Source organism: Notothenia coriiceps, unplaced genomic scaffold (genome assembly GCF_000735185.1).
Source record: "Notothenia coriiceps isolate Sejong01 unplaced genomic scaffold, NC01 NC01_scaffold00004049, whole genome shotgun sequence".
Classification (NCBI taxonomy): Eukaryota; Metazoa; Chordata; class Actinopteri; order Perciformes; family Nototheniidae; genus Notothenia; species Notothenia coriiceps.
This window is the reverse complement of record NW_011336750.1, coordinates 435,694-462,210: the sequence shown is the minus strand read 5'-3', so window position 1 is coordinate 462,210 and position 26,517 is coordinate 435,694. Positions and strand designations below refer to the sequence as shown.

Genomic DNA, 26,517 nt, shown 5'->3' with positions numbered 1-26,517 from the left:
CTTATGGCCTCAATTTAAATGCAGTTCAAGTACTTTAAGTCCACAGTTACAGTTTTGGATCCTATCGGTGCATATTATAGGACTATAGCGAATAGAATTGTACCTTTGCTTTTAGTTAAAAACACAAAATCAGACACAAATCGAATTGATAACTCCTTATAACATAATCCTTTCAAACCATTTACAATGACTAACGTGCCTCAGCAATGCCACCATGGTCTTATAAAAACACCTCAGCCATATTTGCTGGGATGAAAAACTAAAAGCTTGACAGTAAAACTTCTGAGCTAGATATGTTCATTATTATTGTTTTGTTACGGCTCCAAACTGTACATTGCAAACTACACTACCAGGGCTTACTAAATGTTTAATAAGTAAGCCTTAAACACATTAGCTGATGACGGCAGGATGACATCTGTTTGTCAAATGAACTTTTCTGCCTTTTTTCCCCCAAATTAAGGAGCACATCAGATCAGAAGCCAAATTAAAGCTTTAACATTTGGTGAAGCTAAACGACTTGTAGGTTGCTAAATTAAAGTTGGGGTTAGGTTTAAGCAATCTTGATTTTGCCTCATCGGGCTCTCACTTGATGCATGATGTAGTATTGATAGTGGAAAAAGATAATTAATTTATTCTATGGCTTGTTAAAAGAAGGTTTGTATTCCATTTCATTAAATCTTATCGCATAACAGTTTAGATTTTATACACACTCGGATTGATTCAGGGCACAGAAGCAGATAATCAGTATATAGGCCAATGTCTTTATTTCCACAGCCTGGAAGTCATGTAGGTCTGTCAAACAACACAGAGGACATTTATATTCACACATTTCCTGAAAAGGCTGAATGATGGATGAGTAACTGAAAATAAAATATATACTATCTTATATTGTGTTCAATATAAAGTACATTTCTTTCCTAAAAAGAAAATATTTTAACTTAATTTCCATTTGTATAAATTGGATTACCACCACATGGAGAATTGTGACAAGCAATGGTCCCCTCTATACGTTTCATCTTAACAAATGTACACTGGATATCAGATCATTATAATAAGAATCACTTTGGCCTAAACTTTTTTTTTGTATTTATAAAAGGGCATTTTATAATACCATATATGGTAGGGAGGGTTTTATATATTATTCGCTCACTAATTCTTAGGGTCAGCGAGGAAATGTGGCTGAAAATATTCAGAAAAGTGTCTGTTTATCATTCAATGCATCTCTTTTTCAGGAAACATGTGGGCTCGTCACTGTATCCTTCAGAATACTGGATTTATTTAAATACAACTTGAAAAAATTTTATATTCTTTATTCCTTACATATGCTCCTATTATGCGAGTAAAAGTGACGTTAGGATGTGGCTTCATCATCTGGACTGTCTACATAATGAATGGGCAAAAGCAAAAATGAGTGATGTCTCTAAACGCGCCTGATTTCCAAACAAATGTACCTTTTTAAACAGCATTATATAACGGTTATAACTCATGACAAATCATAGTGTCTAACACCAAAAGAGAATGCAGAAAATTCACAGCATTACCGAGGGAAGTGAAATATATAAATGGATAGCTGAAACATGTTGGTGTGTAACTGATGTTTGTCTTTATTTGAAGGAGCCTCTTGCGAATAACATCACTCTGGGAGAAACTCACTGTCACAGCAGACAATCAAATTAAAACAAGGCGACTTGGGTTTACTTATTATTCATCTCGCTCCACTATTCTTCCTCCGACCATCCCACCTCTCTATACTCCAGCAGGGGTTTCATCAGGGTGAGGGTGGCTGCTCAGACCTCCTTTGATTGTAGGAGGTTTCAATGTGTGTATGCATGCGTGTGTGTGTGTGTGTGTGTGTGTGTGTGTGTGTGTGTGTGTGTGTGTGTGTGTGTGTGTGTGTGTGTGTGTGTGTGTGTGTGTGTGTGTGTGTGTGTGTGTGTGTGTGTGTTTGTGCCCTAGGAGCACCGGAGCAGGGTGTGCTCTATGGCTGTGCTCTTTACTTCCCGGCCACCACATCTGGAGCAATCATCACAACATCTGCCACTCAAAGGCAAACATAACGTTGACCACCTCCAGGCTGCGGGCGATTTCTTCCAGGATGCAGTGCTGCTGCCACAGCTGGTTCAGCTTCCTGTAGCGCTCTGGGCAAAGGTGCAGTGGATTGCCCCTTCTAGAAATGAAAAGACAGAGGGAAGGATTTATGGAAGGGATTGTCAAAGAAACACACAAATCATTTGATACAACAATGGTATATTGTAACAAGCTTCTACTGAAGCAGTAATACTAAATGGTATAATTCGTATTTTGTTCAATTCAAAGGATTGTTAATATGATGTTTAAAGGTGTGATATAATCTTGCTCCCAATCCTTTTGGTCTATTACCGACCAATTTTAAACGGGGACAAATGGTGTCACTGATGTGAAGCAACAGTCTCAGATAATATTATCAGAACACAATGTGTGTCCCAGCTGCAGTTCTGAATAAAAAGCAGCTGTAACACTTAATGCCTGCAGGTGGTGGAGGTGTTTAAACTTGCAGCAGCTATTACAATACTGACTTGCCAGTAGGAGGCCATAACAACACTTGTAAGCAGAAGTTCTAAGAGTATAGCACCTGGACAAAAAGCTGTGATTCTTACCCAAGGTGAGGATCAGTCTCCCCATAATCATCCAGGTAAGGAGCGGGGTAAGTGCTTCCTCGAGTCTTACTGGCCATCAGTACAATTTCACACTCTCTTATCCTGTCAACATCAAATCAGAATTCATATTCAGCACATTTCAAGCAGGAAAGCATGCAATTCATTTCAAAAAGCAGATACCAATCCTGTTTTAGAGCTGAAACAAAAAGATCTTGATCCGTAAGAGGCCTTCAGTTGACCCACCTGAGGAACATGCCCACTCCGGCTCCACAGGTAGCAGCGTGGGCGGTGCAGGCCCCCACATCCTCTCCATCCAGCTGGCTGAGGCAGCAGGAGCTCTGAGAGCACAGCATGGCCCCACAGAACAGGCACAGGGTCGGGTGCTTCCTGTCATCGTCTGTGGACTTGGGGCACCTGAGGACGGAGTACAGAGGAGACCGGCTGAACATCTCGGACAGACTTTACAGAACAACGTTGTGACGGAAAGGCCAGTTCATTTCCCACTTACTGAAAATGGCATGCTTGATTGAGGAGAGCACTGTAATCCTCAGGAAGATCAATCAGACGATTCCTTCTTCTGGGGTATCTGGGGAAAGAGTTTATTCATTGTTTCACGAGATTATGTTTTATTACTAAATAAAAGTGGGACTAAAGTGGGAAACAAAGGCTTAAGTCTACCTGACGCTCTGGATTTTGCCTCTCAGGGCTTTGGTAACAGCTGGGTTCCCGCACCACCTAAGGAATCAAAAACATTGTCGTACAAACTCTGGGATAAATATGAACATATCTTTGCCTCATGTTCATCACCTACCTCTGCAGCAGTGGAGTAACGGGGTCTCTGTGCTCCTGGAAGAGCTGGAAAACATTGGAGGGAAGTGCCAAGTAGCTGCATAGTGCCTCAATCTGTCCTTGAGAGGTAACTGCAAAGAGCCAAGAGGTCAGCTTGATTTCCTCGAATCAGCGTATGCATTTAGTTGTAGTCGTATATTCCTTCACCTACCTGCAGTACTAGAAAGCTCCTCTGGAGGATTGACTCCTGTAAGGCAATTGAAAAAGAGAGCAGCACAGCGCAGGAAAGGTTCCATTCCTCTCTTTACTCTTTCTGCCACAGAGCTGCCGGACACATCTGGATTCAGCCTGATGAGCAAAACCAAGAGGAATCAGTCAAACAAGCTGAAGGAAGTCCACATGAAGGACACCAGGGAACAAGGAGCGACGATTGCCTCGACTGAGAGGTTGTTTGTTTCCAATGTTTTCATAAAAGGTTCAAAATAACAATGTTCTCCCTATTGCAGGGTACTGGGACGCTCAAACATAGCTTACAAAATAACATAAGGGTGGTAGCACTGCAGACATCAAACAAATAAAAAACACATTTGCCACAAAGAAGGTAACAATAGCAGAAGCTCAGTTTTAGCATCAGCATCTGAGAGGGTAATGTAACAAAGTAGAAGAAAGTCTAAGGTTGTGAACCGTCACTGCTGAGAATTACATCCATACACACAGAGGACTGATCCCATAATAACTCCATTAAGAATCTGAGCTGAGAAGTGTGACCTTTATGTAAATGTTAAACTATTAGAAACAGCTAAATAAATTGTATATATACACACAATTACACACACATATATATACATACATACATAACTTTTGGGTCACAGAACAAAAATGTATTTTTGAATGTTTTAATCAAAGTATCACAACACACCTTTGCATTTCCTTAATATACATGTCTATTAGTTTGGAGTTTTTTTTATATATCTACACGCTTGCTTTTTCTAGCTTTTAATGGTTGTGCTGTAAGTTGCTGTATAAATTGAAATTGTTTTGCTTATTATTCAGTAGAAATGGAGTGTACCTCAATAACCTTTAGTTACCACTCTACTTATAAAAGGATAACCCAGATATACAAACTGCAAGTAGTTCACAGATCTCATCCTCCTTTTGAGTTGTTATCTTGTACAAATGTTAAACCAAAAAAACATTTGCTCATGTTTTTGTCAGAAACCCTGGTACCTGTCGGTGTGGTGTGACGCTGCAGCGTACAGCTCTGCTGCTGCCCTCGTCTCCTCTGTTTCCTCTCCAGCTACTGCAGGGAAATCTAGGTAGAAATGTTACCATTATTTATTCATCTGTGATATGAAACAGCATTCTGAGGTAGTAGGGTAAAACACAACATACATAATGTATGGTTATGCTGTCTGTACCTGTGGAGGACAGGAGGACCTGCAGCATGTGAGCCATGGTGACCATGTGCAGGATGTGCAGGTGGTTGTAGGCGGAGCTGACGGCTGACGGCTGTAGGTCTACAGCCTCCTCCTGATACAGTGAGGGTATAGACAACACCAAGCCCACCTGACACACACACAAGGACACACACACCATAAACAAAGATGTTAATACATGCAAGGAGAAACAAAAATAAAGTTATATTAAAATAAACTCAGAAATGACGAGTAGAAATGTTGAATACATTTAAAAAATGAAATCAATGATGCCGATCAAAACTTTTTGAGGATCCACTGGACCCCCGTTTCAGGTGAAACCTACCAGAAGATGGAAGAAGTCGACCTCCAGGATAGAAGGCGTGTTCTTTCTGCCTATGACCGGTAGCAAGACTGTGGGAAAAGTCAGTTAAGACCACAGTGTATGGACAGCAAGAACAAATGAAGTAGCACATACTATAATACATAAAGGAAGAACACAGTATGCTTTGTATAGAAAAGAAGGGTAATAATAATAATAATAATATAATAATTACATTTTGTTAAATTCATTTTAAATGTCCACATACCCCCCAACATGTCGTTGAAGTGCCTTTGAATGACAGCCTGGGAGCTCTTTAGTCTCTGAGCTGCTGAAAACTGAACAATCGCCTTCAGACCTGCAAGCTGAAATAGAGAAGCATTTAAAAACTGACCAAGTCATAACGTTATACATATCATGCTTTATGGAGTCAAATGGCAGCCAACCTGTCTGTTCTGCAAGGACCCAAAGAGTGGCTTGCCCTCTTCCTGCAATATGTTTTCTGTGAAGACAAAACATATTTTGAAAATTGCAAAAACTTAAAAAGGGGGCAGATAGACAGAAATGGTATTATAACTATTACTGTACCTATGGCCTGTATAGTGAAGGCACATGTGTTCCAAGCCATAACGGGCACACGTGGGCACAGCTCATTGGGTCCCGTCTGCAGACCCACCCTGTGAACCGTGGTGGCGCAGACAACCAGCATCTCCACTATGCTGTCGGAGAACTTCCTCCTAAAAACCACCAGCAGCAGAGAGTTCAAGCTGCTGCTCTATCGGACACAAAGACACTCAGAGGGCGCTGACAGGTTCACTCACGGTTCTTGTACTCCGTAGCTCAGAATGGATCTGAAGTCTGGCTGGCCCTCCCCACACAGCCCCGTGTCCGCATCAACACTGCTGGCCTGTGTGTTGCACTCTGCACCAGAGAGAAATCATCAGTGTCTCGTGTAGCACATGGCAACAAATAGTTATAACGGAACTTAGTAGATATTGAAGCAGAGGAGATGATATATAAAAGGTAGTCATTTATCAACCTCCATATTCTCCAGTCAGCATGCACCTGTTTTCAGTTTGTGACGGTACATGCAAAATAAAACTTCTGCAGCTGCTTGTCCTCCACCCTCTAAAGCTTACTTTGGCTTTTCTTATGAAGCAACTGCAGTGCCGAGTTTACATTAATGGCATACTGCTAGCGACCAATCCTAACCCTCCAACACATTCATAGGTGTTGGAGGGTTAGTGCCATTGTCCTATATAGTCATTGTATGTGGATTATGTCTTCTTACCATTATCCTGAGCAACAGACTTGAGTCCTTTAATCCTAGCAGAGAGGATCTGGATCCAGCGAGGCAGGGTCAAATGCTGTCCAATTATCTCAGCATTTTCACTGCACACAGGAAATAAATATTCATGAAACATTCGTACAGGTATCAATCGATTAAAAGATTGGCCTGAAGAAGCCGAGCTGGACTTACTAGTTAAATGTTAGCGTTTCAAACGGGATGAGAGGGACCACAGTGTTGCACAGAGATTTGCACAGGGGACACAAGTACTCCCCGTTCTCCAGGTCGATGATCAGCTCAGCGTGAAGCCGGTTCCTGGTCATGTTCTGAACTGCCTCAAAATATCTGAAAAACATAGAAATAGCAACCTAATGGCAAATGGAGTCTTCAAGTGGATCACACAGATACATTATCATCAAATGTGTTCTTTATAGTTTATGTTTGCTTTTAAAATGTATACAATTACTCACTTCTGCCAACATGTGGCATGCATGACATGTCCACAGCTGCCCGTGTGGGTCCCAACTGCCAGTTCAGGAGGCATGAAGAGGGGATATGATGCCCCTGTCCCTTTAAGGGATACATACAAAAGCACACATTAGTTCCAGATTTCTTCCAATCAAATTACAGTTAACAATGAAATGAAACAAATGGAGACTGACCATCTGCCCTGTTGGCCGGTATCTTTCCTCTGCACTGTGTCAGCACTGTGGACCTCTGGACACACGCAGTCAGCACCATGGCTGGAGCCTGGGCCACCACTTCCTGTTCCTCCTGGCACAGGATGCAGGTGAGCACCTCCCTCTCGGCCGGGGAGCAGCCTCGTAGGGGCCCCACGGCGACACACAGCTCCCTGTGCTCCATGGCGCAGCTAGAGGAGTCAACATAACCCCAACGAGAATTAGCCAAATCTATTTGTTTTAGATGTTGATCTCAAGCAAGCTACACACAGCCATTGATTTGTTTTTCCATGTTGCTCCTCACTTCTCAGGAATTGTCACAGGCTCTCCCTGTGTCCCGCTCTCTGGCATGTTTTCATACAGCATCTTGTTTGACTCTATGAAGTTTTTCTGCATCGTTGACATCTGAGCCATAATCTTCTGCCGGTGGAGTTTGGCTGCTTCGGCCTTTCTTTTGCGTTCAGCTTTCTCTTTGTCCTGAGCACTCTGGAATAATAACAAACCGATTCAAATCTCCACAAACTAAAAAGATACACAATGCAATCAAGTTTTTCTTAGTTCATACAATTTCATGAGTGAGAGCTATCATTGTGAGCGGTAACTTAAACGTAGGTCTCATTGGTAAACCAAATGAATATTGAATTGTGAGTGTAATGCTGTAAGACTAAGGAGGTACGGACATGAAGACCGTGCGGCTCTGAGCAGCACAAGACGCCTGTTAGTCTTGATCATTGATCTTTTATAATTCTAGTTTTTAAGTTTCTTAAATGACTCTGACCACGATAGGAGAAGTGGTTTTATTTTTGGTAACAATGACATTAAGCTTTCTTGAATACTCACTCTGGCACAAGACAACGTTATCTTGAGCCAACAGTCAGTAAATGCAAATGTGTTCATCGTTATGCAAGGTTCGTTTACCTCCTCTGGCTTGCTGGTATCCATGCTCATGGAGGCAGATGGACTGGACTTCTCTCTAAGGCACTTCACAATCTCAAACATCTAGTAGAAAAATATAAAACATTGTTAATTGAAGATAAATTGAATGTTGAAGAGAAATGCATGAATGTACAAAAATGATAGCAACTGTTATACAATAATAATAATAATAATAATATGTATACCTGTAGAACCCATTTGACCATGTCTTTTTGGGCTTCGAGGGAAGGAACAGCCTTGATCTTGGACAGCAAGAGAAACACTGACTTCCCATGTTCTGAACCGATTCCTAGAAAACCAGAAGAGACATTTATATTATCACAGAATATCCAAAACTAAACCGATTGATAGATTTGAGAAAGCTGATTGATAGTAAGGGATTGCTGAAAACAAAAATAATTAGTTGTCACTTACTGCGGGCCTTGAGGCTGAAATCAAAAGTCACCTCCTCATCAGTGCTCTCTTCAAGCTGTGATTTCTCTTCAAGCAATGCCTGGCCTATCAAGTGCAGGGCCTGTGTGGTAAACGCATGCATTTAGTTACTGCAAGTGGTTTTAGTAATAAAAAGCAAAAGCCAGAGCAAGGTAGACTAGAAAGAAACTGATGTGATGTGTACCCTCTGGATCATGGCTTCTGTCCAATGGGTGGCTCGGTCCTCTGCAGCTCTCTGCAGGACACGCCTCAGGACGTGGATGATAATGTCGCAGCTGAGCAGACGCACTACGCTGGAGAAAGCTGGGCAGAAGGGGGGGGGCATCGGAGGACGCAGAGCTGGGAACAAAGACAAACAGAAGGAATGTTGGTGGAGCTGCTTCATTAGCAAGGGGAGAATATATTGTTGCATCTTAGAGGTATACAGAACAGTGTGCAGAGGAAATACATGAATAACCTTTGTCATTGCCCTCGTGAGTCCTCCTCTTCTTCTGAGACTCTTCAGCCTGCAAACAGTAAAGGAGACAAATGAAATAAGGGATATTCACTAAAGTTCAAATGTTATGTAAAACTGGAGTTAAAACACGGTGTACCTTGCTATGCTGTGATCTTGAGTAGTGGTAGAAGAAAGGATTGAATTCTACCAGAAGCTCTTTTTTTACTCCATACAATCCATGCCCTGAAACTCCGGGTTTTCTAAAAGAGAGAAGCAGAATGGACTGATTTCAAACCAACTCCGAAGTTACCATTAACTAATCACCCATTAGCTATGTTACGGTCTTTACGTACTTGAAGGTGGCAACTTTGGTAATTACAGACTCCAGGCCGGTTTCGTGGCTCTCCTACAAAAGAAAAACATTTTAACGTGTTCTCCAAGAATTATTCAATCGTAAAACAAAACATGTAACTATAATTTAGCCAGCATGTGGTTCTTACGTTCTCTGGCAGACCTTTGACCAGGCTACTGTGAGCCATGGGCTCAATGCACAGCAGGTGGATAACCTCCCTCATCGTCACGTCCTCTTTGGTCACCTCACTGACACCGGGGACGTATCGCTCACCTGAAACACAACACTGGTCAGATACTGCAGTTTGGTTCATATCCAACTAACTATCTTCCAATGGTTAGCAGAATGTGACAGTGTACCTGTGATGACGATAAGGAGGTACAGCATCTCCTCTGTCAGGCGGTTCCACTGTATCAGCTCATCCTGAAAATGGGGTTGCATTACATAAGTAGAGCATTTTGTGGCGCAACATTTTTTTATTCTTCTGAGTGGTTATTAGTTTGGTGCTTACCTGGTCTTTGCTCGAACAACTTCCATTGAAATAATCAAAGAGCTCGAATCTCAACAAGACCAGCATGAGGAAGTGGTTGGGGTCCATTTTGGAAGCAGCAATCTGTTTGAACATTTTAAGAGGCGGTCATATATCAACACATGTATAAAAAAGGTGAAGAGTAAGAGCAGATATGGGAAGATATTCTCAATGTATGATGGCCGCCAACCTGGAGCATGAGAATGTCCTTATCGTACATCTCGTCCCTGCATTTTACATCCTGATAGTAGTAGACCTGATGATGTGAAGCAACAGTTAATTGACTTGAAATTTGTTTAATTAGTAAATAATAAAGGAGAAGAAAAAAGATGCGTTGAGCCGCAAAGAGGTGTATTATACCTGGCTGACCAATGAGAGCCCGTTTCTCCGCCACATTTCAGCAGAGACCTGAGCAGCCAGCACCACACAGCGCAGAGGATGCTCCACCAGCTGGGTGCGGTCGAAGCCCGCCTGCAACAGATGGAGGAAAACCTTATCTCTCTAATACCAGCAGTGGACGTTAAGATGTTTATTCAATAAAGGCAACAACACAGCCCACACTGAACACTGAAACAGGCTGCTAACTAAGCATTTCAATATGGTTTGAAGACACTTACAAGATTATCCACACGATCAACTGCCCCTGCTCTGCACATTAGCACATACAGACCTAGGGATTTAAATGCACAGAAGAGTTAGTTCACTGTCAAAGAAAAATACCAATAGAATATACAAGTGTCTGAAATAAATGATCCTACCAGCTAGTAGCCTGGAGACGGGCAGGTGTATGCTGACAGGCTCTTGGGACACTTTGTATGGATGAACATGGATGATGTGTTTGCACATGTAGTAGTCGGTGGCCTCTCTATGGAAGGGCTGGTTATTGCACTGCATCAGGACACTGTGGCACTCTTTGAATGCAACCATCAATATCTCCTCCTGGGGGGACAAACAGGCAACAATTGACCAAAAGCAATGACATCCTCTCTTCTTTACTTCTGCCTATTCTAAGTGAACAGACAGTGAGGGGGTGACGCTCCCTAAATCTGTCGGATAACTTTGATTTTAGGGACAAATTGCAAGACAACTCACATCAGAGGAACACCAGTCCTGAAACATAGCAAGAATGTGGCGAAGCTGGATCTGAAGAGAAAAGCCAGCCTCCCATTCCGGCTCTACCGCAATGTGTTGACCAAACTGGCGCTTCACCTCCTCCATACCCTGAAAAGAAAAGTAAAAGAAGGTATCAAATATCTGGTTTCTCACGCTTCTGTAAGCTGATGTAATTGCCCTGCTATTGCACAGTATCAAGAATGAATCCGAGTTGAGATAATTATTACCTGCATGCATTTGAGAAGCCCAAGAAAGACTTTGAATCCCTCCATGAACTCTTTCCGCAGCTCTTCAGTCCATACTGAGGGTTTACTGATCAGGATGTACCTGGGAGACACAAGTTCCATGTTAGATAAAGGACCAAAACAAGTTAGAAGCTGAGAGTAGTTCAAGTTGTTTCCTGTTTAATGACCTGAGGTCGTGGAAGATGACCTGAATGCGTGAGAATTTGTCAGAGTTGTAGCCGAGGAAGAAGAAGCGATTGTTGTCATCCAGATGTTCACGCAGCAAATCCATGACTGTACCAACTATCACTTTAATGACATTGCCCACTTCGATGAGCTGTCTGGCCTAAAAGAGGAACAGGCGCGTGAGAAAAGACATGGATGTTGAGTCACAGATTTAAAGACAAATAACATTTACCCCATTATAGCCCCTTTTACACTGGAAAATCCACATTAATTGACATCTGGCTTTTGCCTCCAGTGGAAAAGTTTACAACCGGCATGTATTCCAGGGACACATTCATTCTGCATTAAAAAAACCTGAATATTTGCAATAATTGTCTGCAGGAAATAGGTTTATAACACAATATCTACATTAATGCCCCAACAAAAAACCACACTCACCAGTGTGGGTACAGTGAATATTTGAACAGACAAAGCAGTGATGGATATGCTCCTCTCATGGTCATCCACTATAAAGTCCCTTTGCAGCTGCTTGTAGTGCTGAGAAGACAAAGTAGAGGCATTAATTGCACATGTACAAAACATGTATTAATTTAGGCAGGTTATAGAATTGAAAAATAGCAAAAAAGTTATATTTGTTTTACCTTTGTGAATTCAATTGCAAAAAGCCTCTTGAACTCAGTCTCCATTAGCATGCTACAGAAAATCAGTTCATGGACGATCTTGCGTGCACCTTGAGGAAATAGGAAAACAACCTTCATGTTAGTCTCAAATGGAACCGAGTTGAGGATAAGCTTGTACTGAAGATCAAGCTCAGATCCACTTGCCTTTGTACATCTTGCCGTCGTGCAGCATGAGTTTGCTGATGAGGCAAGGCTGGTCCCCGTCTGGATTGGTTTCTAGTGCCACCAGACAGAAAGCCTGCCTGAAGCCCACTGCACAAACACAAAGGTTCCAATCACATGACATGCAACTGGGCAGGGACAACTGAGGACTAACTATAACCAAAATGAACATCTTCTGCAGCAGTGAGACTTGTTTGTGTGTTTCAGGTGGAAGGATATTTGTATACCACAGGTCAACCTGTAACAGGATTCTATTCTCTGGACGCAATTTGACGCTAAAAGTTCAAATCATACACACATTTTGCAGCTTTCTTTAGACAATGCTACCCATCAAAAGAGAGAAATCAATAAATGAAACTTTTAAGATTGTGTTGTGCAGGTATGGGAACAATACCTGAGTAACCGATGATCTTTTGGAACCAGGGGCCGAGGCGCAGAACAAAAGTTTGATGAGCCATAACTGCTGAGTGAAGGATCTCTACACGTAGTGGCTGCTGGGAAATGTGCTCCGAGTTGGACTGAAAAGCAGCAGAGAAAGATTTAGAATGTGCTTAAAAATGCAAAACTGGACAATAATGATTTCAGATTCAAGACTTGTTGTGATTTAAAAAGTCTTGCATGAAAGTCCGAGGCTGGTGTTTACCCTGATGAGATCTTTTGCTTGTTGGCAGGAACGAAGGGTTCCTCTCTTTACTGCCCGTCGACCCTGCAACAGTTATCACATATTACATTTTCTGCAGTAGATATGATGTGTCCATATTACGAATTAAGATTTAAGTCGTCTCCCTTCGAATTTACAGTATTGTTAAGGAAGAGTTATGAAGAAAACAAAAAATACCTCCTTGTCAATAAGTGCTGTGTGTGTCTGCGCTTCAGCCTGATCACAGTTAACAGAGCGCTGCAGGGTGTAGATCACATGGTCGTACGAGTGGTGCTCATCATTGTACAGGACACAGTAGTATGCATTGTCTTTTGCCCTGCACAGAAGGAGAAATACACTATCAAAGTAAAGTTGTGTGCTTTGCTTGTGAATGGATGTATTTGCATGTGATTGGACAGGCCATACCGGGGCTGGAGCTCGGCTGAGAGGTCGTGGCTCTCCTCCCACACTAAGAAATCTGTGACGTAGTCCAGAAGTATCCGAAACAGCCTCTCAGCACGCTCGTATAACTCAGGCTCCACTCCACACTCATCCTGCACAAAATGAGACACAGGATTATTTAAGCACACCAATAACATTTCAAGAGTTAACTATCAAAGTGGAAACACTTATACTAGGGAGAAACATTTATTTTCTGACAACTATGTGTCATTTGTTAGAGACGTCAATGAGTTCATAAACGTTTAAGACAAGTGAAAGTATTCCATGATTAAAACTGAAAAATAGAATTAACTTTCCAAAAACAAGAGCTACTCTGAAATGGATAACGTTTCTGACCTTCTATAATTCCATATTTTCTTTGGCACAAGCTCTGACGCTCCAATATGACATGGAGTCGGTCTATCTATTTTTCTTAATAAGAGCTAAACAGGCAGCCGCCAAAGTGGAGTTAAAATCAAATCCCCTGAGCAACATTCCACATAGCGGCGAAGTATTTCATACAAATGTCTGACATTTAACACACAAACCAAACTCAAACAAACAGTGAGTCTGTGTGTTTACACCGGTCCCTACGTCACACTACTGGGTGAGAACAAGCACTGGAATCTACCACAATCTAAACAACAAGAGGTGTGAAGCAGCATGATGGGTTTTCATGTTCAGCATGGAGATGTGTTCATGGCCATGTGATGAGTCACTTCTTGTTAAGCACAGGTTCAGATCTAGAGTAAAACACACCGCAGCCTGGTGGACTGGTGCCAGTAATGTCTTTGTTAATAGGAGCACCTGCTGTTTACGGAAACTGGCGCAGAGCCGTCAAGCTGCACGTCTGCTCAGAGCTCCTGAGTAGGATCTTATCAGAGAAAATCCCAAACACATCAGCAAAGAAGGGCCTGAAAAACAACTGCTGCACAGGGCAATCAATCATCAATATGTTTCCAAGCAGCAGTCGGGTAGGAGAGGCTGTAAACTGATTACACGCACAGTCCAGCACCAACAAATGTTTTCCTCCAGCTTCTCAGCACTCAAACACCCGCCTAATCTTTTAACCTAGTTATACATGTTCTCAGTCGGTGCAGGTCAACAATGTGCTTTTTCTTTCTCATTTCCGGAGCCAAACTCACAGCCAAGAGAGCAGTGACACAGAATGGGACAAGTAAGCCCCTCCCACGTCCCTCTTTCCGCTCTCTTATGTAACTCACCGTTACCATGGCAGTGTCTGCTCCTGGGTCGTGTTTGGAGCAACAGGGGCCAATCTTCCAGGCTTCTACATCCCCACAATCACAGAAGCCCCCTCCTGATGATGCGTGCATCTGGAAAGAAATGTACATGCTGTATATCACTATGGGAGAGTAGTGGATACACTGAGCTGAAATAAAGTAGTTTAACTTCTGTAGCTGTGGGGATGCATTGTTATTTAAAACTGAGTTACAACATGAAAGACCAAATATCAGTCCTATCTTGATTTGAAATCCATTAATCAGACATTTTATTGCATATGGACTTGGGTTTTGTTCCAAAGACTTTAAGGATGCGACTAAAGCATACTATAGTACATACATAGTATCTTCGACTATGCGTTAGCCTAAAAAGAAATGTCGTAACATAAATACAACAATCAGGGATTTTCTTTCTTTATCCAAGGGGGGGGGGGAAATCATACAATTGTCCATTTAGAATTCATAGAAAATGTAAACATTGACCCCAACCTTGTAACGATGGGTTTTGTGAACGCTATCCTGGAAGCAGTCCATGCACAGGACACAAGTGGGATCTATTGCACAGTCCCTGAAATGTGAAGAGGATTTGTTATTTAAATGTGTATTATCAGAGGCTGAATGTTGTCATAGTTACTGTACAAACTGAACTGGATGAAGACCGTTCCTGCATTAACCTATCCTGTTTCTTCAATGTCAACATTTCAAGAGAAAACTTGATGAGCACATGCACTTCAGTTCTGTTGATACCGAATGATTGTCATTGGCTTAATATCATATTTATTATAGTATCAGAGTATATGTATATGAATATGATTAATAAAATAACAAACAGACTTTAGTCTCATTGTATACTCAGGTACCAGCTTTCAATATCTGTGTGTACTTATGACAGTTGAGTTTTTAAAGAAACACCTAGAAAACTGCACAAAACCTTCTTTTTCTTTTTAACCTGAGTTATTGTCACTCGTCATTGTTAAATTGACTTGTTAAAAGTGTTGCCCTCTGGTTTATACTAAGACATCCAACTTTTTATGACACCTTGATAAGGAAATTGAGGAAGAACTGCCATCAAAAATGAGAGTCCACTCACAAACTGCGACATACTGAAACCTGAGTCTACTCATTAACTATTTATTTTTAACACTTAGCCTAAATACTGTGGGGTTGCCGTGTGATAAGATCATTGCTGAACTAAAACCTAATGAGGCCAAACTGTTCCTTACAGTTGTATTTAATGATGACAAATAGTCTCCAGGTAGGTTTATTGCTCTCTTTGAACTCCATGGCTTTATACCTCATCTTGTAATCTAGATTCCAACGGGGCTGAGCAATGTGCAAATACTTTTAAATTATTCATCCCTAAAAACAACCAAAACGATAAGATTTGTTGTAGATGTTGACGTCTTCCAGTACTTTTAATTACAAGCAAATTGAATCACAACTACAATTATTATTGCCATGACAATTTTCTTTTCAATTTGTTTTTCAGATATGTTTTCAGACCTGCAGGAGTAGACAGTCTCTCCCTCTTTAAAAACACGTCCGCAGAGTTGGGAGGAGGTGCTGCCCTGCTTGAGCTTCTCCAGACCCTCCTGAGGATCCTCCCCAAACAGGAAGCACTCCAGAGGGTAGAGGAGTTGGCTCTGCATGAGCTCCTCTTCCTCCTGAGGGGTGGACTCCTTCTTCAGGCAGAAGATCTGTGGCACCTGCTCCTTCAGGTAGCGGAACAGCTCCGCCCTGCTGTCTGCGGCCTCCAGCCATTGCTGCAAGACAACAGAGTTGGGCATGACTTGTTTCACAATGACTCACATCTGTCTCATCACCTGACTCATAACCACATTTATAAGGTACAATTATCTGATACATTATAACTTTAGAAATATATTATGTTTACTTATCGATTTAAACTTCACTTTTTTGGATTAAAGTCATGTCATTCAAATTATGGAGGTGTAAATGTTTGAAAAAAACACAATAGTAAGTTATTTGTTGACAACTGATGCTGCCACGTTGTTTTGAGGTGGGGAACCGTCCACCACAAACAAAATAGAAAAAGCTTGGATCTCCATTAAATGTCTTCACAACTCATTAGTAACTTAAGTTATTAGTGAGGTAGGGGTCACGCTTTTTCTTGATGTCTGCCTAAATACANNNATTCAAATTATGGAGGTGTAAATGTTTGAAAAAAACACAATAGTAAGTTATTTGTTGACAACTGATGCTGCCAAAGTGTTTTGAGGTGGGGAACCGTCCACCACAAAGAAAATAGAAAAAGCTTACCTATGAAGACACATGGATCTCCATTAAATGTCTTCACAACTCATTAGTAACTTAAGTTATTAGTGAGGTAGGGGTCACGCTTTTTCTTGATGTCTACCTAAATACAGAAGCTTTTTTTCACTGACATCTGTATTGACTGGCAGCTGAATAAAAAGCCCCATGAACTAGGGCTGCTCAATTAATCGCAATTACGATTTTGGCTTGCAACGATTGTGAAAACAACATAATCGAAATAAAACGATTATTTGTTTATTTTAATTTTTGTATTGGTTTTTCAGTTGAATTATACTTAAAGTTCAGGGTAATCAACTGTTAAAAACATACTGTTCACATTTATTTTTTTCAATAAATGGATGTTTTCAAAGTAAATGGATAATCGTTTTTTAATAAATCGTGATATCAATTATTGACCCAAATAATCGAGATTATGATTTTTTATACATTATTGGGTAGAACAGAATAAAAAAAATAGTGTTGGTTTGTTTTATTTTACAGAAAATATCCAATCAGTGACTTGAATGTGCTCTGTAGTTAAATTAGTGTTTTGAGACCTAAATTAAGTGTGACTGGCAAATGGGTTCACCTATTATATATACATGGGTAAAACCATTAGACATTTAACATACTTTTTAGGTAAGTATAAGCTTAAAACATCTAGTAGTTTAATAGAGTATACAGTACTCACAGCTGAACATGATTTGGGACTGGATACAATTACCTTAATATGACAACATTATTATTGCTCCAATTGTTATTTTTCAAATTTCAAAGCCATCCTGTTGGCAGGTAATTGCTGTGCACATTACTGCACCCTGAACGTTGAGGTACAAGTTGCAGTTAGTCATTTTTATATGTTATGTCGTTGGTCCTGAAATGTGTGTATGCCACAAACCGTGCCTGTCATTTTGGTGTAATCATTGCTGTAGCCTACTCCATCAACTTAACTTAACCAAGTGTCGAACTGCTGCAATCTGACTTAATAAAATCAGATCCAAAAAGGCCAGTTTTACTGTCACATTGCAAAAATAAACGCATTGTATAAGATTGTATAAAAAGGTTTCAAGAGTTTGGGTTTGCAAAACAGTCGGGGCAATGGTGTTTAAAATATATTAACTCATGAAAACTCGTTTGTAGCGCTGTAGCCACAATGCGCCAACCAAAAATACCACAGGATGGAGATTAACACACTTATTTACGGATAACACTGCCATATTTACACTCTCAGTATTGTGTACTATATAGCACATACCGACCCATGAAAAACAATAACTAACACGGGCTGTTGGTGAGCAGTAAATACTGCAGCCTCTGCAGACATTTTTACCATTTTAGGTAGCTAGCACAGTAGCTACCTACGAATGCTAACCACGCAATTAAATGGCTTTTAAATGCACGGTCAAAGTATTTTGTACAGAGAAACTAGCACATTATACCTCGGTGTGTTGCCCCTGAGTCTCAGTAACCACTGACAGCTATATTAGCTATTTGAATTTCATACCTTGCTGAGCTCCAGTCCGTCTAGGGATTTCTCACCCTCCGCCATATTCCATTTGCCGTAAAGGAGGTGGCGTCACTAGGAGACTCTTTCACTTGTAATCGTAACCTTTTTTGCGACGTTATTCTCAGAACGATTACGATGTAGGTATTGACTTATAAATAACTGCGATAATCAAATAGAGCACTTGTTTGGGAAAACAGACCTTTCATTTATATGTGCCTCTGGTAAAAAGAAAAACATTTTGTAAACAAAAAATCCTGCTAGACCTCGCAGCGCCATCTGGTGGTAACAGTTCTCCATGCGTGATTTGACAAATATAATGAGTTCATTCTATAATGTTTTTTTGTCAAATTTTGATATGTCATTGACAAAAATATATTTAACAGAGAAATTAGTCCATAAGGCTTCATAATTAATCGTATTTACATTGCTCTATTTCAAACAAAATCCGTCAATGGAGATTTGAATGTACACTGGAACCAGGCCACTAGAAGGCGCTGGTCGAGATTGTCCCTTCTCTCCGTGGTTATGAATGATCTTGAGGTCAGAGTTGAATGTTTGACAGAAAGCTAAATATGGATTCCATATTTCACGAGAAAGTAAGTTAAAACATTTAACTTTACTTATCAAGCCACGAATAATTCTTCTCGTTTATTTGGAAAGCTTTGTGCCTTTTAGCGGCGGTTCGTAACCTGGACCTATCTGGCCGGTGTTGAGAGATTTGTGGGGATGTTTGGTAGTATTGTTGTCTAGAGTCAGCTAACATGCTAACTGCACCTGCTAATCATAGATTATGAAAAGTTTATCTTCAGCTAGGAGTAACGACGCTAAACGCTCCCTAATAGCTACAAGCATGTTCTTTTTTTGTCCAGTTAGTAAACTAACTGGCTAAATTGGCTATCTCGTCTTTTAAAGTAGTGTTAAGAGTAGTTATGTTAGTTTACGTATGCTATATGTAGCCTGTAAGGCTGTTTCCGTGGCGACAAGACAAATGAAAAACATGTTACTATTAACGTTAGCTAATTCAGTGTCTATTTAGTTTTAAGTTTACATAACAAAAATAATGCTCTAGTCTCTCATCAATAACTCATCTTTATTTGTAGCAAGAGGGCTCTCTTTGCGCCCAACACTGTCTGAACAACCTCCTGCAGGGTGAGTATTTCACTCCTGTGGATCTGTCCTCCATCGCTCACCAGCTTGATGAAGAGGAGAGGATGAGGATGGCGGAGGGAGGTATGGCCAGTGAGGAGTATAGGACCTTCTTGCAGGTGAGGAGACATTAGATGTGAATGCTAATGCAGCAGCTGCTCTTACAAACATGTTCCAAATGTATTTTCTATGAATGTGTTTCTAGCAACCATCTGGCAACATGGATGACAGCGGATTCTTTTCAATTCAAGTGAGGGATTCACTCATCTCAATAGTTGTTTATTCACAAATCAATAACTGTATAAATCAGTAATGTCATTTCCCTGCTCTGTTATATATTTCCTCGTAGGTAATTAGCAATGCACTGAGAGTCTGGGGCTTGGAGCTAATCCTGTTCAACAGCCGGGAGTACCAGAGCCTGATGATCAATCCTATGTAAGTATTTATTATGTATTTTCCTTATCTGTAATCTCATAGCTTCTTCACAGTATACATTGATTGTGACAGCTATTACGCTCATTTTTTCAGAAATGAGAAGGCCTTCATTTGCAACTACAAGGAGCACTGGTTTACTATACGCAAACTAGGACAACAGGTATGAGGCAATTGTCATCATAACCAATGTTGACACAGCCTGAGTTGCACACAAAAAACACACCGTTTTGTTTTCATTGCAGTGGTTTAACCTGAATTCACTGCTGACTGGACCAGAGTTGATATCAGACACCTATCTAGCCCTTTTCCTTGCTCAGTTACAACTAGAAGGTATTGTAAAATTACATTTGTAATGCTATGATTGTTGTTTCTTTTGCTGTGCAGAAATAATTTTAAAGTTGAATTTGGACAGGTTATTCCATATTTGTGATCCGTGGAAACCTCCCTGAGTGTGAAGCAGAGCAGATTTTAGGGATCATGAGGGTACATCAGCAGCAGCGACCAAAGCTTATCGGAGAGGATGAAGCCCAGACCAGTGCTGGGTAAGTACTATATTTGCTAACAGTACAAACAGAACAGAATTATCATCGTTTATGTATTAAGCTGCTAAAAGCTATATCTAACTTATCTGTACTTGCGCTCTGAGCAGCAGGTCGGCAGCTCAGAGCCAGGCGGATATGACCTTTGCTGTGGAGGACGAGGTTGTAGATGAAGACGAAGAGCTGAAAAAAGCTCTGGCACTCAGCAGACAGGACATAGATGTGGAAGATGAAGAAGCTGATCTCCGCAGAGCCATACAGCTCAGCATGCAAGGTAAATTATGGGTTATCCAACGTTTTTAATATGATTTAGGTTAGGGATTTCAACAAAAACGTTGATTTAATAAATCTACAATTCTTGATACACTGCACTGTTATTTAAACTTCTACTAAAGATCATATCAACAAGTATTTTCGTTTTCATTGTTAATTTCACAAGTTGTGCTCCAGGTTTGCAATAATAGAATAGTTTAAAGCAAAACGGTATTCTTTGTTTATTAATAATATTATAGGAGCAGTGATGAGCAACAAGTCCTCTGAGTCTGAAATGGGAAACATGAAATTGGCAAGCCAGGCAGCAGGGAGTTCTACTGGAGGACAGAGAGCCGGCCAGAATGAGGCGCTCACAGCTGAAGAACTGCGGAAGAGGAGACAAGCCTATTTTGATCGGTAGGTTTGGCTCGACACAATAAATAATAAACTCTTGAATTCTATTAAATAGTCCTGCAATTAACACTACTTTTTATAATTTATGCTGTAACTGTGTCTTCATTATAACATGTTTTTAATTTATAGTTAGAACCGATTGAAGTATTCCTGATATTGTGTCCTCCCCTTTTAAATTAATGTAAACTGAATTCATGGATGTTTCTAAGAATTCTCTCTGTTCATTTCGTAGGCAGCAGCAACAAGCTCAGTCCAACATTCCTCAGCAACCTGACCCGAAATCATCAGGTGGTTCAGGTAGTGACATCTGACTTATGTTAACTAACTGTATAATATAAGCCTATCCAGGTAACCCATGAAATATACTTAACTAAGCTCTCTCCCCTCTTCTAGGATCAATGAACCCTGGCTCTGAAGAAGACCAACAACAAAAGCCCAGCCAGTGAAAGTGTGCACGGTTTGCCTATGTTGTTTACCAGCTGCCAGGATTGGCAACCCCGTACAGGGGAAGCTTTGCTCCTTCCTCTAACCTTCTGCACATGCGAACATAAGGACAGTCAGAAGGCTGACGCGTTTCCCCTGGTTAGTTCGCTGACAGGCAATAGAGAAGAGAACAACGATGAGGAAAAGGCAGCAGTTAGTCTAATCTAACTCAGCGAGACACTGACACTGGGAAAAAGGGCGACCACAGAACCCACGATGCAGTTAATCCAAGTTTGCATTTGCCTTTTTGCCATGGCGCCTTCTATTTCTATTGTACACTGTTTTTTTATTCTTGTTTTTTTCCGACAAAAGATGAAAAGGAATCTTCAGCATACAAACGGTGTGTTTATCTATTTAGGGGGAATACATATGAAGATGGTTGTCCGGTGAAAGCCAATAGGAAACCAAACACACCGATAAGATGTTTGATAGATAATGACCCCTACTTTAACATTGGACTTGTATTTGTAGGACATAGGATGTATTTCCAACTCCTGCCCCACCCAAACAACAATTTAGCTCTGAAATCACTTCTAGTAGTGAAATATATTTTAGCAATCAGCACTAACATGTGTGGGTCTTTTTGTTCCTTCCTAATCTTTACTTGTGAACGTCTAAGAGTAGTATCCCAAGGTATTCCAACAACATATAACTGATGTTGCGGCTTTGTTATTATTAGCCATAAGTGTATAAGTAGGCATAATGAAATCTAAGATTACACAGCTTTTCTATTTAGGATGGACAGTGCACAAAATAACTATAGAGCTATTTGCTGGATCTAAGATACTTTTGACTGATGCATATTTTTCACGTCTTGTCCAGAATAAGTTGGCCTGTAACGGGGAACAAAAAATTAATCTGTTAACACCATTAAACTACAGCTGCTAAATAAAAGTAACATTTTCCAGCAAGTATGATCACCTAAAAAACGAAAGAAAGTTTGACACGTCCAGTCTAATAAGTTTAGGACTGCCTCAGTCGTTTCTCCTATTTGTCATAGGGAATTTAATTTTGTTTAGGAAATGTAAAGAAAATCTTTTTGATGTACCTTCACAAGTGGTTGATAGTTTAACACCTGTAATTTAGTTTTAAAAGCACTGCTTAGACTTCTCCTCTAGTCCAATAAAGCACTGAGGTGCCATGGGTTAAATCTAACTATTTTCCAATCGATGACCTTTAGAAATAACAGTAAAATAGTGAGAGGGGGAGGGACATATTTTGATTATTTAAAACCAAAAGATAGAACAACACATCACAGTGTATTTACTTTAGAGTTTGTTGTATTTTTGTTGATACAACAATCTCTTCTTGATTTTTTTTCAATCAAAATGATGTTGATTGATTGAGCACATACTGTAACTGCATTAGAAATGTTTGTTGACAGTTATTTAGTTTGCTGGAACCAATGACAGCATGGGTATACCTTGGTTCCTCCACAAGAGTATACAATCTCATACGAAGTCTACTTTTTGTACTGGATGACAACCAAGGAAAATCCATGATGTCCTTATTGTTTTCCTTTGGATCTTTTAGGCCTTTTTTCTATTTAAATGACACTTGCGAAAGTGCATGCATTGTTGGTTGTTGGGTTTTTATCATTGCATTGTTTTTACTCCCTACATTCTCACAATAAGTACTCTTACAAATCTGTTTTGTTATATTTCACTTGTTACCATAGCACATTCTTTGATTTAATGTGTCGGGTCATGTTCCAGGATTAAAGTGACATTCACTCCTGAAGTTTCTCATGTCTCTGTTTTTCCAACTCAACAACATGCAGTTATTGATGGTTTATTTTTGGGACTTTTCACTCCTGAAAAAAGAGGCCTTGAATATTTGAGCTCTGACTCCATTTGGACAACACAACAGGCGATGCGTCAGGGTTAATATGTAACTCTGAGAGCACACTTGCACTTTGTTTCCCCAAATAATACATGGAGCTATCAGAAGTAAACTCGCACAAGCTGAATGGTACGTACAACAATTTTGGAAACCAGCTATCTATTGCATTTAAAACTTGAATTATTTCAATTTCTTTAGGTGGGAATTTAAATGGGGAAGAATTGTGATGGATGAGATCTAATGTGTTATCATTTCTGGTAGATGGGTTAGATATTGTGTTAGTATTGTGTTATTGTCAAATAGGCTCTTTTCACAGCGGACAATTTGGCTTGTCACTAGGAAATACAAAGGTGTAGATAATGAAAATATTATTTTTCTTTAGCTGCTTTGACTTTAGGTTTGGCATCATGGACACTAGCTCACTAGAACAGAGCCATCGTTAGTGTTATTTGTAACACCCACGCTTTTTCTACTGATTCAATTCAAAAGGTCTGCTGTGAGGAAGGCCTGTTGTCTTTTTTGTACTATCTTCTGACATTACTTGTCTGCATGTTTCAGGTTGTGCAACCAAATCTCTCAAAAATATGTTGGTACACAAATTGAAAATGGAACTTATTTTCATTGTCACCTTGATGTGCTTCCTCGCTCCTGTCCAACAAGCGCACATCCCAGGCGCCACCATCTCGGATCTGTCCTTCAAAAATATGGACTTTGCCATGAACCTATACAGAAAGATATCCAGCTACCATGACAAGAACATATTTTTCTCACCTTTGAGCATTTCCACCAGCTTTGCTGCTCTCTTGATGGCTTCTGATGGAGTTACACACCAAGAAATACTGAAGGGACTCAATCTGGAGCAGCTGGAGCGGGCTGACCAGCCTCAGCTTATCCCAACACTCTTCAAACTCCTCCATGAGAACATCACACAGAATGGATCTCTGAAACTCGACCAAGGCATGGCTCTCTTTACGTGCCAGCAGTTTGTGGTGGAGAAGGCATTTGAAGACCAAATCAAGATGTTTTTTGACGCTGATATTAAAAGTGTAGACTTTGCTGACACAACGGAGAGTATCAACTTCATCAATGAGTATATTAAGCAAAAGACTCAGAACAAAGTGACAGACATGATTTCCTCCCTGGATGCACTGACCCAGGTCATGTTGATTGACACAATTTTCTTCCAGGGTAAGTTGAAACAATCTCTTAAGAGTTAAGATTTACATCTTGGTTCATTATTAGCTGTGCTTTCACTACTTTTTGATGTCTTTCACCTATTGTATCCACAACTAAATAACTATAATTTCCTCTACAGGAGGCTGGCAGAAGCCTTTCAATTCCAATTACACAACAAATGCACCATTCTACATTGACAACTATAATATTGTGCAAGTGCCGATGATGTTTTTAGAGGATAAGTTCTATACAATGGAAGATGCTACTCTCCGTGCCAGAGTCCTGAAGCTGCCGTACCTGGAAGGTGTTTCCATGCTTATTCTTCTCCCAAACAGAGGCATCGACTACACTGTGATCGATGATGGGATCACTGCTGAGAGGTTTCTCAGTTGGATCAAAAAGCTGCAAAAAGAGTTAGTGCATAGAAAGTCATTATGTGGAAACGTTTGAAACATCATAAGGCTATTTTATTACCTGTATCTGTTGTATTTCAGCTATCATTGCCAAAGACTTTGTGATCTTTTTTTCCAGAAACAAATTGAAAAAAGTAAAAGTGCAAATACACAGTATCATAAAACAACAGTCCACTAAACCTGGCTGGCAATTTTTTTTTCTTTCAGCAAACTTGAAATCAACTTGCCCAAATTCAAGATGGAGGAGTCGTATTCCCTGCACAATCTCTTACCAGACATGGGCATATCCAGTATTTTCAGTAATTCAGCCAATTTGACAAAGCTGAGTAATCAAGGCGGACTCAAAGTGTCAGAGGTTAGTTTTCCATGATGTAAGAAAATGTTTGCATATTCCAACACCTGCAGTTGAAACATTTTTTTTTAATCTACTATAAAATCACAGGTGCTGCACAAGGCTGTGATCGAGGTGGACGAGGCAGGCACCACTGCAGCAGCTGCCACAACCTCTGGCATTATTCCATATTCCTTACCCCGGACCTTCACTATAAACAGACCATTTTTCTTCTTCATATACCATGAAGACACAAACTGTCTGCTGTTTATGGGCAGGGTGATTGACCCTACCAAAAACTAGCAGTCATGACTGTTTGAGTCTTGGAATGCAGGCACATATTGTGTTTATAAATGGTTTTAAAAGACTGTTTTGATGCCTTTTTTCAAACTTGAATTACAAATGCTTATTCTGGTCTGGGACCCAACTGAAATGTGATACATATTAATAAAAATAATAAAATACATTAGTGTGCTTTTTATTTATTTTGGAAACCTCAAGAGTTTAGGAGCAGCGACCCCTTCACCAGGACCTTTAATTTCTGTAAACAGCACCAACCTTGTGCATAACAAGTGAAACGATGATGGATATAATAATGCATTTTTTGATAGCTCACAAGCAAGATTATTTGCATAACCTGGCATTAAGAAGGTGCTCTTGTTTATAAAAAATATAACTGATGAGCTGTTTTATTTTTGGTGCCTTTATGTATGTTTTAATGTAAATATTAAACTCTTCCTAGTATGCTATAAGCAGAGGTTGGAAGTAACTATAATTAAAACATATGTATTATTGTGGAATGGGCCAATCTACATAATGAGTACTTTTACTTTTGGTACTTTAAGTATATTTTGATCCTAATATATATATGTGTGTTTGTATTTGAGTAACATTTTGAATGCAGGACTTTTACTTGTAACAGAGTATGCCTACAATCTGGTACTTCTAATAAACTGTGATACGGATCACAGTCTAAGTCCCGCCCATCTACTTCCGACCCATGGGACCTTATTTCGGAAAAATTATGTATTGAAGTCAATGGAGAGAGAAAACTTATCTTTCGATTTGTAGTCTTTCTAGTTGCGTATTTTTCATAGTCTTATATTTCAACAGTTCTATGACAAACTGTGACTTTTTTTGCATGGAAATTATTTTTTAAGATTGACAAACATCATATGTGTAATTCATGGCACAATTCAAACG

General features: G+C 40.2%; 3 protein-coding genes across 4 annotated transcripts; 2 read left to right on the top strand and 1 right to left on the bottom strand.

The window, feature by feature from the left end:
• Window positions 1-740: 740 nt before the first annotated feature.
• On the bottom strand, window positions 741-18,382 carry ubr1 (ubiquitin protein ligase E3 component n-recognin 1). The gene is made up of 47 exons (XM_010767036.1): window positions 18,281-18,382; window positions 16,006-16,265; window positions 14,992-15,070; window positions 14,485-14,595; window positions 13,247-13,374; window positions 13,019-13,157; window positions 12,824-12,886; window positions 12,575-12,698; window positions 12,163-12,270; window positions 11,980-12,068; window positions 11,777-11,875; window positions 11,341-11,498; window positions 11,156-11,255; window positions 10,908-11,036; window positions 10,574-10,754; window positions 10,433-10,485; window positions 10,176-10,286; window positions 10,006-10,071; window positions 9,798-9,899; window positions 9,646-9,709; window positions 9,435-9,559; window positions 9,288-9,340; window positions 9,092-9,194; window positions 8,956-9,004; window positions 8,683-8,837; window positions 8,481-8,580; window positions 8,252-8,355; window positions 8,049-8,129; window positions 7,435-7,616; window positions 7,113-7,321; window positions 6,921-7,020; window positions 6,643-6,795; window positions 6,454-6,554; window positions 5,984-6,083; window positions 5,751-5,899; window positions 5,609-5,664; window positions 5,431-5,527; window positions 5,187-5,254; window positions 4,844-4,991; window positions 4,653-4,737; window positions 3,637-3,773; window positions 3,448-3,556; window positions 3,315-3,371; window positions 3,145-3,222; window positions 2,880-3,050; window positions 2,637-2,738; window positions 741-2,167 (listed from the first exon to the last, which is right to left on the bottom strand). Exons 1-47 carry the CDS (start codon window positions 18,323-18,325, stop codon window positions 2,026-2,028), a joined length of 5,223 nt encoding a protein of 1,740 aa, XP_010765338.1. The 5' UTR covers window positions 18,326-18,382; the 3' UTR covers window positions 741-2,025.
• A 430-nt stretch (window positions 18,383-18,812) lies between these two features.
• atxn3 (ataxin 3) lies at window positions 18,813-23,296 on the top strand. 2 transcript variants are annotated; one of them, XM_010767035.1, is made up of 11 exons: window positions 18,813-18,879; window positions 19,384-19,548; window positions 19,635-19,679; window positions 19,779-19,864; window positions 19,958-20,024; window positions 20,107-20,194; window positions 20,277-20,406; window positions 20,514-20,677; window positions 20,916-21,072; window positions 21,306-21,366; window positions 21,463-23,296. In XM_010767035.1, exons 1-11 carry the CDS (start codon window positions 18,835-18,837, stop codon window positions 21,469-21,471), a joined length of 1,017 nt encoding a protein of 338 aa, XP_010765337.1. In that variant the 5' UTR covers window positions 18,813-18,834; the 3' UTR covers window positions 21,472-23,296. The 2 variants fall into 2 exon arrangements, with proteins under 2 accessions (XP_010765337.1, XP_010765336.1); XM_010767034.1 differs by having other exon boundaries at window positions 21,302-21,366.
• A 604-nt stretch (window positions 23,297-23,900) lies between these two features.
• Window positions 23,901-25,783, top strand: serpina10b (serpin peptidase inhibitor, clade A (alpha-1 antiproteinase, antitrypsin), member 10b). Its single transcript, XM_010767033.1, has 4 exons — window positions 23,901-24,582; window positions 24,710-24,983; window positions 25,191-25,338; window positions 25,426-25,783. The coding sequence occupies exons 1-4, from the start codon at window positions 23,979-23,981 to the stop codon at window positions 25,615-25,617; spliced, it is 1,218 nt and encodes a 405-aa protein (XP_010765335.1). The 5' UTR covers window positions 23,901-23,978; the 3' UTR covers window positions 25,618-25,783.
• Window positions 25,784-26,517: the final 734 nt, after the last annotated feature.